The sequence below is a fragment of the Procambarus clarkii genome, chromosome 70 (genome assembly GCF_040958095.1).
Source record: "Procambarus clarkii isolate CNS0578487 chromosome 70, FALCON_Pclarkii_2.0, whole genome shotgun sequence".
Lineage (NCBI taxonomy): Eukaryota > Metazoa > Arthropoda > Malacostraca > Decapoda > Cambaridae > Procambarus > Procambarus clarkii.
In genome coordinates, this window is record NC_091219.1 from 30,414,095 (window position 1) to 30,427,676 (window position 13,582).

The window sequence follows — 13,582 nt, forward strand, 5'->3', positions numbered from 1 at the left end:
ATACCTAAAAAGAAAGATGGGAAAATTACGCCAATCATTGTTGTACACACTGATGTCCCATTGCTAAGGCTGTCACAGGAATAGACAGCTGTCCATGCAGCACACTCGAACATTGTATCTTATCTTCAGAAATGCTTTCAACCTAGTCAAAAGGGTCATGTTTCATGTGGTTCATTGCTGTATTCCTCCCTTTGATCCATTCATAGTACAGTATTCTGTTACAGTAGCAATTCAAAGCTACTAATCAGCACACAAAATTAGCATGAAAGTGTCCAGCCGAGTGATCACTTTGCATCCTTATTTTCTTAGTCATTAAAGCAGCGATATGTCCAATAAGTTCAATATCTGGTTCTTAGGCAACAGTGCCATATCATCATAGCTGGTTCAACAGATTTCTTCTTGAAAGACATCAGGAATATTCAGAAGCAGAGATATCCTAAACCTCATCCTAAATCCCTCCATTTTCAACTTTACATTATAAATAATGTAAAAGTTGTCTTGCAGCACCCCTCCATGGAGCTCCTCTAGGGATGAATGCTATTGACAAGATCCATGGACAAAATACATTTCTGAGGTGATGTTCTGAGGTGACATTCTTCGGATTGTTCGGGGGTTAGTGACATGGATAAATACTGCAGCAATGCACTGAGAAGCTCCCTCAATGCCTTTAAAATTGGTAAATGATTCTGATGAAAGGAACATTACCCTGATAAAACACTTCAATGAGCCAGTCAGGGACAAACAGCAGAAGTAGTACTAGGAATTGCTGCAAATCTAGCACCACCGAAAAGCCATCAACAAACGAACAAAAGCTGGAGATTCATCTTCAAAATTTTTAACTAATGTAGACGTGCATGTTATTAAGTTCAGTTTCAACTTTTGTTGTAAAGTTTTGTTAGTTGTATTTTAAAATAGATTCACTGGAAATCTCCTTTCCTTAGCCAATATAGTTAATAGTATAAACTATTACTTTACCTACTTTATATGAACTGGAGTAAAATTTCATGTGTGTGCAGACACTACTACCTCTAAATGCTGCCCGAGCTTCTCACTTAACATGTTCCACCCATCTACCACTCTGCTTGCAAAAAGAGCCCTTCCTTATATTTTTTGGCATCTTTGTTTCCTTAGTTTGAATCCCTGGCTTCGTGCTCTTGAAGTTGCAGGTTTAAAAAATCCTCCTTATCTATTTTATCAAATCCTGTTACTATTTTGTACATTGTTATCATGCGTAAGTATCCACTACGAAAGTAACATTAAAATTCTGAACATTTGTGTTTCAACACATTATCAAGGAATACATGGGTTTGGATTATATACTCCACTACTCCTGAGTAGATAAAAATCTATTGTATAAACAAAATATCAATTAATGGCAGTTCCATTAATCGTTATTTTATTTAATGATCTTTATCTACTCAGGTGTAGTGGGGGTATATAACTCCAAACCCATGTCTTCTCTGTGTGTGTATTCCTTTGTAATGTGTTGAGACAAACACTTGGAATTTTCGTTTCATTTTCCTAGTGGATACTCACTCATAACCAAATCACGTTTTTTGTGATTATTCTTGCAGTGTGATATCACATTTTTTCCCAACTTCTAGCCGTAGCATCCAGCCTCTCTTCAAAGCTTAAGTACTCACCTTCTGGTGCCATTTAGTAGCATGTCCTTGCATCCTTTCTAGTTTGCTATGTGCTTCTTGAGATAAGGATAACACTCCTGCTGCATAAAGTATTACAATTTGGTCTCGCATATCAGTTTCTTTAATATTTTTCCGTCCACATATTTAAAGGCTGTTCTGAAATTTGTTGCATGAGCCCCTCTCGGTGTCCTTTATGTGGTCATCTGGTGACATCTTACTACCAAGAGCCACTCCTAGATCTCTCCCCTAGTCAAAAGTTTTAGTACCTTTTCATATAATTTGATGATTAAGTATGGCTTTTTTCCCCTATTCTGCATTCTATTATGTGGCATTTATTTATGCTGAACTACATCTGTCATGTGTGTTTTCACTCATATTTTGTTTAATAATAAGAGCAATTATTATTGCTCTTATTATTGTAATTGTGAATTGCAATACTGTCCTCCAAGTCCCTGACTCTCCCAAGAAATTTTTTCATCATCTGCAAAGATATTTATGTAACTGTCTATTCCCTCTAGTAAATAATTTATATAGATAATGAACCAACCTGTCCTCTTACAAATTACACCTGAATTTGGCTGTTTGCTTGTATGGCCGAAAATGGACGTAATTTGAAAATGAAAAAAAAATGGGATTGTTTTTTTCCAACGGTAAGTTAAGTGTCCTCTGGTAGGTTAGGAGGGCAGGAAATTCTCCTAAAGGTTCAAAGCGTCATGAAAAACATTAATTGAAAGTTTCCTCTCCAAACCTTACCGAGTAAGCCAGAGGATTCAGCAGAAAACAGACAGTACATCACTTTCGTGCGTAGATTTCATTTCAAATTACAGTAGTACATCCATTTTTGGCCAAGTGCGTATACCAGCGTAAAGCAACATTTTTAAGAGGACAGGTTGAATGAACAACTCTGTATATTGTGGGTAATAACTGCTCTCATTTGTCTGCCTTGTTAAGACAATTTTTCATACAGTTCAGTAGTCTGCCTGTCACCCCCTCCAATGAGTCCTAGCTTCCAATAAAGTATCTTATGAAGGACCCTGCCAATGGTATTTTATCCAAGTCTATGTATATGCAATTAACCCAACCTTCCCTTTCTTGCAGTACCTCTGTGGCTCTATTGTCAAACTAATAAGTTATAAAATATTCACATTTATAGCCCAGGTGAATGGAATAATAAGTGTTATGAAAGACCTTCCAGTTAGAAAGCCAAACTGACCATTATTATGTCATCTCTATCAAAGTACTCTACCTAATTAGATTTTTTTTTTAGTGCTTTCACCATCACACATCAATGATGATTGGAAGATAACTTAAAGTTGGGTGCTAATCTCAAAGGCATGTTACTATTTTTCCTTTGTAAGTGAGACGAGACTCCATCTGACCCAACTGCATTATTTTGTCTAGCTACCCAAGTAGTTTTCCTACAGGGTCTCTAGACCAATTAAAAAGTTTATATTAACCCTTAGACGGCTGTTACCAGCATATGTTAATTCACAGGGTAATCCAATGCCAAGGAGTGTTCCCACACTCCTTGGCATTGGAGGGAGTTCTACCTCTGTTCGGTTTTTCTCTGTACTTTTACCATGTGGGGTTTTTGTTATGCCTACCTTGCTGGGTGCCTAACCCCGGTCAACAGCAGATTAGGAAAACCCCGCGAACCACAGGGGAGGGATTTTCCAGGGCCATTGCTCTCTGCAACCTCTCTGAGGGGGGCCAAGGTTCTGACGCGTGGTCCCTGGTAAGTCCAACTCCATAGACTAATGCCCCGGTCTAATATATCATACATTAGCCCGATAGCTCCAGGGAGCAGAAGGGGCTCCTCCCACAGAAAACAGTCTGCATCGTTCATAGCAGTGAGCGCCTCAGTACTGCCAGAGCAACCAAGGCACAGTTGCAACATGCAGCTGCAGCTCACAGCATAGCAGCACAAGTATGGGCCACAGCACCACTTAATAATGACAACATAAGTAACCAATTATTTTGCATTGATAGCATCATAGATTATCCTGACTGTAATAAAAATTATGCACAAGACTCGGATATCAGTGGACATAATGCTAGTTATGATATTCACAGCAGGAGGCAGACATTCACAGCACACAGCTAAGGTTTGTAATTACACAACATGCAGTGACTTTATGTACCTTAAGAAAATAATCTTGTGGAAAATGATTCATATTCATTATGTAGTGACAGGACTTTGATAATAACAGCAATGTTCAAGTAATAATAGTGATGTATGTCTGTATATTTTGATGCATTTGATGACGTTGGCTACTGGTGTCAGCTGGTAAGTGTATCTCTATACCGTGCTAAGATTTCATTATACACTAGAATTACTTAGTGGTTCATGACAGAATATAAAAATATTGATGTATAAAACATGTGCATATATAGTGTAACAACAGCAAAAAACACCCTTCCATTGATATAAGAATAATGTGTGTGTCACTAGATATCAGTCAGCACATTCTTTTAGCATAGTGATGTAAGCCACATTTAACTGTGATTTTTAAGACTTAAAATCCACAAATTACATACTATTGAATAACATTACTGCAAAAAGAGAGAAAAACCATTGAAATCCATTAAAATAATAGTGTATCTAGGGCAGTTCCCACCACACACTGCTGCCAGTCACTAGGCTGACCTTGGATGATCCTCCTGTGTATATAAACTCTCAACACATGATCTTTGAGGTTTATTATTGTGCACAACATATGTAGATAGTTATATATAATGTGTGAATATAGTGAAATAACAGCAAAACCACTACTTGATTGATCTAAGAATATATTATTCATGTCACTAGATATCAGAAGCATATTTCTGACTCCTGTTGCACACCTGGCCTAGGGGTAAAACCTCAGGGTGTCTGATCCATGAACTATCATGAACTGTAAGGTCATCAGAAGTTTTCACCTATACCACACATTTTAACTATATTAAAACAAAAAATAACTTTTCATAGTTCATTTTTTTTTACATGCACACCAGTTAGTTGTCATGCTAATTGTGCGCGCGTTGCATGGATTATAGTATAGTTTCCTTGTTTCATTTTCTCCAAGGTTGGGGAGATTGATTGGGAGCGAGAGGCTTAGGTGGCCCAAAGGCTGAGGCAAAAAGCATGAAACATGCCCTATGAAGAAGCTAGATACTGAAGTTGAGGGAAGGTGATAGGAGTTCCAACCTCAATTTTATGAGTAGGGAGCTTAGCACTTTCACTCAAGGATGACGCAGCATGGCATAAAAAATTTATAAGATGAATGTGAGGGAATGATGCAGTATGCTGCATATACAGTATGGTTTTCAAACAAGAAGATCCTTTGTAATTACAGTACTTAATGTTTATGATAGAGCAAGAGATTCCACACGAGTGTTGGATGGGTTGACTGTGTATATCTGGACCTAAGAGAGAGCCAGAGCATGGACTGTCAAAACAGTCCCACCCAAGAGGCTGGAGGAGTAAAAGGGAGACTGCTGACATGGATGAAAATTTGTTTAACTTAAAGAAGATGTGAACAGTAATCAAAGGCAATGTACGTGACTGGACGAGTGTTACTAGCAGAGTACCACAGGGGTTGGTTCTTGAACCAGTAATGTTCATCATTATATATATGATCTTTTGGACCTTATATGCATATACACCTGTAGGGAATTCTATTGTGAACACATTGATACCAAAATGAAAAACCTAGGATGAGAATTGAGGTGACAAAAGTGAAGTGATCCCTTTCCCTTGAAACCCTTTCCTTAGGCTGCAAAGATAGAGTCTGGTAAGACACATTGTTTAAACTAAAATGAACTTAACAACAAACCCTCTAACATCACCACCTTTGCTTGGATTGTCAGCACTATTGCGTCGCATCAGTCCACGAACCAAATGACCCCACCCTCATGTAGCAATCACAATGTGCTCTTTTTTATTCACCTCACTTTATACTTGCAAATGTATAAATTCCCGAGAACACTTTCTTTGTGCGTAGGCAGAGGAATCTTTAACCCTTAAACTGCACAAAACCTCATATGATGTGTGACAAACTGTTTTTTTTAAATTTTCTGAAACTTTTTCAAATGTTTTGTGAATAATCTACTAGGCAAATGCTCCAACTTTGTCTAAATGATACCAGTGTAACTTGAAAAACAAGAAATTTTCATATATTTAGAATATAGGTTTTCAATATAGTTTACTGTAAAAAGTTTGTCAATATGGCATTTGAAATATTCGCAAATTTAGACAAAAATTTATAACTCCAAACGTTTAAAAAATCAATTCTATAAGGATTGTAGAACAGACAGCTGTGTACACTATATGTAAAAATGATAAGAATCGGTCAGAAACTAGATTTTTGGATACTGAAGCAAGTTGAAATTCTAGTTATAGGTATAATTGAAGTTGAAGTTATCGACAATGAATAAGGCAGTTCTAATTCATGAATTTACTTGTATGTTGTAATAAACACTGTTTGGCATTCGTACTCAAGTATGTGAAAGTTGTAGGTCAATGTGTGTAGAAATGAAGTCAAGAAAAAATAACCCCCCACCCCCCCCCAAAAAAAAATATAGGGATAATTATAATAATTATAATGATTTAGGGAATATATTTAGGGTATACTTTATATAAGTAAAAAACCCTAATATGGTCCTTAATCATTAAACAATGTAAAGAAACAAGGAAAATAGAGTTTGAAATCTGTGAAAAAATCAGCCCAAAAAATTCAGTTCCAAGTTCTGAGAGTTGTAACTGATTTATTTGTAGATCATTTAAATTTTGGCTTCACATAGTTAGGGACGCGTATGCATTCTCCAGGATGCAAAGGTTAAAACAAATTCAAATAATAAACAAAGGAGGAAAAACCTAAAAACCTAAAAACACTAAAACAAATGAACATCATTGAAAGTAACTGATAACATTGGGCAATGTACTTATATGATATATAATAAAATAGAGCATAACATAATTCCTCATTATTATTTGTTATTATGTATTACTCACAAATGCTATAAAGACACCAACTGTATATCCACTTTGTGGACACTTCTTACTACTACAGTATTCTTCTTTGTGCGTCGAATAGGTGCTTGCATCTTTTATTATTGCATTATCCACCAGTTGCAGTTAATAGGAGCCGTTCTCTTTATCAATAAAACATTCTCTTTTTTTATAAATATTCGTCTAAAATAAATTTTTGAAAATATTTTGATGAAATTCAAGCTCAAGCAAAAAAGTTGGAGAATTCTTTAAAATTTTTAAGTAATTTTACATAATTTTAATATTTTTCAAATTATACCCCTTTCCATCTCGCACATCATATGACGTTTTGCGCAGTTTAAGGGTTAATCATAGCTGCTCCTTTTAGAGGCTAATGGCCTGGATATATATATATACTGCATACACAAGAGCCCCAATACTTTAAGGAGACATCTCTCACACACACACACACACACACACACACACACACACACACACACACACACACACACACACACACACACACACACACACACACACACAACACACACTGCAAAAAAAACATTTAAACTAAATGGGTAGAAAACCTGAGGAGTAATGACATAACAGACAGACAGTATGTTTTTTGAACAGGAAGATCCTTTGCATCTACAGTACTTAGTGTTTATGATAGAGCAAGAGATTCTACAGGAGTGTGTTGGATGGGTTGACTGTGTATATCTGAACCTAAAAAAAGATCCAGAGCATGGACTGTTAAAACAGTCCCACCCAAGAGGCTGGAGGAGTGAAAGGGAGACTACTGACATGGATGAAAATTTGTTTAACTGAAAAAAGATGTAAACAGAAATCAATGGCAATGTATGTGACTGAAGGAGTGTTACTAGCAGAGTACCACAGGGTTCTGTTCTTGCACCAGTAATGTTCCTCACTACATATATGATCTACGAGAAAGAATACAAAATTATATGAATGTTTGCTGATAATGCTGAGCTATAAGGGAAGATAGGAGAAATAGACAAATGTCATGCTTCTAATTGACCTAGATAAAATAAGTGCTTGGAGCACAATATGGCAAATGGAATTTAATGTGAATGAATGCCATAATATGGAATGTGGAATAGGTGAAAATAGACCACACACAACTTACAGATAATGTGGAAAGAAATGAAAGAATTCTAACAGAGATCTAGAGGTGGTTCTGGATAGCAGAATGTCACCAGTGGACACACACAACATTGTGCGAGGATCATATACTGCACTTTTCAACTTCAGAATTGCTTTTAATTAAACAGAAGGTGAAATACTAAAAAATTGTTCACGACTCTTGTGAGACCAAAATTGGAATATGCAGCAGTTGTATGGTGCCCATATCTCAAAAAGTGCATCAGTAAACTAGGAAAGGTGCAGAGGCATGCTACAAGATTGCTTCCAGACCTGAAAAATGAGATATGAAGATACAAATGAGACATACTTAATGCTAGAGGCATTAAGTATGAGAAGATAGAAAAAGATTAGATATGATCACCACTTACAAAATAATAGGAACTGATCAAATAAGAGGAATTCCTGAAATTGATAACCTCATGAACAAGAGGTCATAGATTCAAGCTAAGGAAACAAAGGTGCCAAAAAATTATTATACGGTTTTCTTTTGCAATCAGTGGTAGACGGTTGGAACAAGTTAAGCAAGAAAGTTGTGGAGGACAAAACCATCAGTAGCTTCAAAGCGTTATATGACAGTGTACTGGGTAGGCAGGACACCACGAGTGTAGCTCTCATCCTTTAACTACACTTTAACTTCAAGTCAAAGACCTTGAAATAATAATGTAAGAAAATTTAATGGTTAATGGTCACAATAAAGTAAAAGATTACAACAGCCAAGAAAATAGTAGCTTCAAAACCTTCAAAACAAGAGATGCCACACCAATCATGGTTCTCTTCCAAGCACTGGTGCCATCTCAAATAGTTATTATTCAGTTCACACATCCCCTTTTAATTAAGGGCAGTGAGATTGTAGAGCCGGGAAATATGCAAACTCCTTTACTGCACTCATAGAACCAGTGAAGCATTTAAACTTCTACTGGGCCTGACTCAAAGTACTCAAACTGTACTCCTTGGAATAAAGATGAGAAAGATGTCTCCATATATACACTTGGCAGATACTGGCAGGTCAGGCTCCAAATCTGCACAAAAAATTACAACATATTGGAGTAAGAGATGTAGTACGAAGATAAATATAAATCCAATGAAAAGTTGGGCAGCCAACAGAAAATAAGCATAATTTGAGAACTAGTGTAAAAAGAGATCTATGACTTCAATCTCCTGCCAACAACAAGAAATGTTGTTGAACAACAGTGGAAGCTTTCAAGATAGAATATAACCTTTGGGTTGCCAGAGCTGCCATCTGATGGCAAAGTGTGGTGCTAACTAGCTGATAGACCAAGAGAACATGTTCATACCAGCCTAATCAAGGTTGCAAATGTTGTCCAAGCAGTTGCTTGTTTTGGTATGCTCTACTTTTTCTTTCCGAGGGGTCTTTCCTTTGGCACTGTGGAGACCTTATATACTGTACCAAGACTTCTGGTCTTTGGCAAGTGCTCATGATTCATTAAGAGCCTGGAGAAGTACCCCAAGCTACCCACTGGGACGGCTCCAAGTGGGTAGCTGGGAAAGATACTGTACAGGTTTTCCCAGAAAATATTTGTAATTTTGATAACAGTATAAGGAACTAAAATAAATTTTGTAGCGCTTGGTGACTGGTGCTGCCCCATCAAAGTATGCAAACAAATTGTTTTAGTTAATATTGATACTACAAATTAAATTATTTAATTCAATGTGTTCCGATGTTTCTTCTACCATATGATACAATAAACAAAATATTCTCATGCACAAATGTATACTGTACACACTCGTAGATTTCACAAGGTATATTTGGACAACTAAAAATGCTGTATTTGCTAACAGATGTTACAGTGCCTAATTACATCCCTCTACTTGTATCCTTACTCTGAAAAGTGTTCCATTGTATTTTCGGGATCAGACCATTATGACCAGTTTACACTAACGCAAATAGTTCCAGCACAAAATGTCACTTAAGAGATCAGAAATACACTTGGAATAATAGGAACAAAAAAAGTGGCTCAGAATGTTTACTGTGGTCCTCTCCCCGGGTGAACTCTGGTTTGTCCCTTGTACCTAATCTTGAAGCCATAAGCTCCACCCACACTATGCCTACATATTTCAACAGAATGGCTACTGAGGAATAATTTACAAAATCACTGATGCATTTTAGCATCATTGGACCATTTCTTGAAAAACTGTTGAAAGCACAAAAATGCATCATTGAACAGATAAGGCTCTAAGTCAATACAATTAATTAGGTGTTCACACTAATAAACAAACACATCTGAAGAAAAAACAAACTATAAAGCATCCATAATGGAAAAACTTTATAAACAATGCAAAAGCTATGATTACCAAGAACTTAAACCGAGCTACCCACCTTTGGTTGAGTGGAAGGATGCAAAGCCCAGCACCTCTCGCATCTGTTTCTCCTCCGCTGTTAATTCTTGTGGTGGAGATTCTAAAAAATATTGACACAGGTTAATATATCTTCATATTTTTAGTTAAAATACTACAAAGCTTATTAACACTTCCACGGTCCTGTGTTATCATGTACCAGTTTTCCAAGTTGTAAACTTTCCAAGCTTCAAGTGCACTGCTCAGTGACGCCTAAAATGTTTATACGTACAGTACTCTCACATTTATTAATTTTCTAAGTTTTGAGTTCTAACAATTTTAGTGTCAAAATGTTTGCAAATTTACTTGCTAGGGAAAAGTTACCATACAATGTGTTTATATAATAGATTATGTGTGACAGTCTTGAATATACAAATTATTAGTTAGTTTTAATGTCATTAGAACATTTACTGTTGGAATATGGACGACACATTTTAGCATCATCGGGACACTAGTGTTAAAAACGAAAAAGAATGCTAGTGTAAATAAAACATTAAATGAAAGATCAAAATGTCTGCCACTATGATTATACAATTTTCCTTAACATGAGATATTCAGACACCTCGGGACCAAAACCATCCAAGACACTAACTAAAATAAACATCTATAATATAGGATGTCTAAAGAAGGCCAGACACTAAGGGCTAGCCTCGACCAACTTTCGAAGATGACACATAGTGGTACGAGTGCCCTAAGTCAGATGGGGTCAGCCCCAGTGCCAATAAGAAGTAACGGCATCTATAGTGATCCCTGTGCAATTTTCAGGGTCTGAAATTTGATTTAGTTTCCATGTAGTTCCAAAGACAAAGGTGTTGACAGAAAGGAGAAACATCGAGGGGGAGGGGTTTGAGGGGTGGAGAAGAGGGGAGAGAGTTTGAGGGGGAGGGGAGAGGGCTTGGGGAGAAGACCGGAAGGGGTTTAGGGGGGGGGAAGAAGACGGGAAGGTTAGGGGGGGGAGAAAAGACTGGAAGGTTAAGGGGGGGGGGGAAGAAGACGAAGGTTGGGGAGGGCAGAAGATAGGATGGATTGGGGGGGGGGGCAGAAGACAGGAAGGGTTTGGGGGGGGAAGACAGGAAGGATTTGGGGAAGATGGAGGGAAAGACAGGGAGGATTTAGGAGGGGGAAAGAGTTTGGAGGAATGAGAAAGAGAAGGTAGGAGATTACATGTTCTTTGATGTAATCTTTCGTGTGTTGATCGATGCTTTGAAAGAAGATGTTACCTTGCCTATATACTGTACAACTTTAAGTCCCTCCAAGTGGGTATGTGAAAGCATAGACTTTCAAGTATATAGGCAAGATGACAATGTCTCTTTCAATACCTCTGACAATGTACAAACAGCAAAGCTCCAACAAGGCCCTTGTTGGGCAATGTACACCTCCAGGGTTAAGGTGGTCCTACAATTAATACATATAACCTCTGCACAACCAATCACCAGAGAAATCCTGACAGACACTGAAATAATTGACAGATACAACAGAATATTATACATCACAAAAGAACTACATATTAAACTCACTCAACCAATTAACAACCAGCTTACACTTGGTGCAACCAAGTTCTTCAAGATTTTGTTCTTCAAGAACAAAATCGAACATTTTGCATATGCACATGTACGGTATATGTGTCTACATGTCTATCTTGCTTTGAAGAAGGCAAACCGAGCCGAAAACGCATTCAGCAAATGTGTTTTATCCGCATTACAGTACTTGGATCAGTGTTTTTGTGGTCACTGTTGCATATCTATTTATGTACATGTATATATGTACTGTATATAAATTTTTTGCATTAATGTGTATGTATGTAATTGATTATGCATGTGTAATTATGTAAGTGAAGTTACATGATGAGAACTACACTTGTGGTGTCCCATCTTCCCAATAGTCATTTTCACATAACACTTTGAAACTATTGATGGGTTTAGCATCCACAACCTTCTCACTTAACTTGTTCCAATTGTCTACCACTCTGTAAAAAGAGAACTTTTACAAACTTTGTAAAAGAGAATAATTTTTTGGCCCCTTTGCTTCCAATGATTGAATTTATGATGGCTTCTTTAAGTTGCACATTTCAAGAATTCTGTCAATTTTGTAGTCTTGTTACTATTTTCTACATAGTGATTATATCACATCGTTCTTCTAGCTTTGGCATGTTTAACACAAAGCTCTTATCTTTCAGTTCCAGAAGCCTTTTTGTTTCATGTCTTGGCATATTTTCCAGTTTATTGATATGCTGCTCCAAATATGGGTACCATTTAACTGCTACATATTCCAATTTTGGTCTTACAAGTCTTGAACAATATTTCGTATATAACATATCCATATATTTAAGAGCAATTCTGAAGTTGGAAAGTATAGTATTATGCACGATGTGCTATACTGTATAGTATACAGCACAATGTTCTTTGGTCCTCTGGTGACAAGTTTACTATCTAGAACCTCTCAGAGTTCTCTCTCCTTTATCAGTTCTTTAACCACCGCACTGCGCAGAGCACCTTGAACACTGGATCGGAAGTGTGCAGAGCACCTCAGGGCGCTCGTAAGTACAGTATAGCGCACAATTCAAAACTCCCGCGGATACACAGGGTTCACATCAGCTTTTTCAGGCCTCTAGTAAACACACGCCATTTAAAAAAAAAATGCGGGCAACATTTTCCTGACCAACAGAACCCAATGTGTAATAGTCAACAAAATAAAATCCAGCCCATCAACCGTGAAGAGCTCAGTCCCCCAGGGTACTGTGCTTGCTCCAGTACTTTTTCTCATCCTCATATCGGACATAGACAAGAACACAACCACTGTACTGAACACAGCACTGTATCATCCTTTGCAGATGACACTAGGATCTTCATGAGTAGGCAACATAGAGGACACGGCAAACCTCCAATCAGATGTAGATCAGGTCTTTCTATGGGCTACAGAAAATAATATGGTGTTCAACGAAGTTCCAGCTCATGCGCTACGGAAAAAATGAAAATATAAAACCGGAAACCACATACAAAACTCGGGCAAATCATAACATAGAACGAAAAGGCAATGTAAAGGATCTGGGTGTACTCATGTCGTAAGACCTTACCTTTAAAGAACACAATAAAGTAGCCGTCACAACTGCAAGAAAAATGACAGGTTGGATAACAAGAACTTTTCACACTAGAGATGCTGTACCGATGATGATACTTTTCAAAATGCTTGTGCTCTCTAGGAATGGAGTACTGCTGCACAATGACAGCCCCTTTCAAAGCTGGAGAAATTGCTGACCTGGAGAGCATGCAGAGATCCTTTACTGTTAGAATCCACTCAGTAAAACATCTAAACTACTGGGACCGACTAAAGAGCCTAAATCTGTATTCCCTTGAGCGCAGGCGGGAGAGATACATAATAATCTATACGTGGAAAATAATTGAGGGGCTGGTCCCAAACCTGCACACAGAAATAACATCACATGAGACCAGAA

At 37.4% G+C, this 13,582-nt stretch overlaps 1 protein-coding gene across 3 annotated transcripts in view; it reads right to left on the reverse strand.

The window, feature by feature from the left end:
- Positions 1-13,582, reverse strand: part of LOC123775328 (uncharacterized protein DR_0269) — a 68,148-nt gene that overhangs the window by 48,794 nt on the left and 5,772 nt on the right. For all 3 annotated transcript variants that reach the window (XM_045770403.2, XM_045770404.2, XM_045770405.2), the window contains exon 4: positions 10,115-10,195. In XM_045770403.2, coding sequence (XP_045626359.1) covers positions 10,115-10,195 — 81 coding nt within the window. The remainder of the gene's footprint in view (positions 1-10,114; positions 10,196-13,582) is intronic.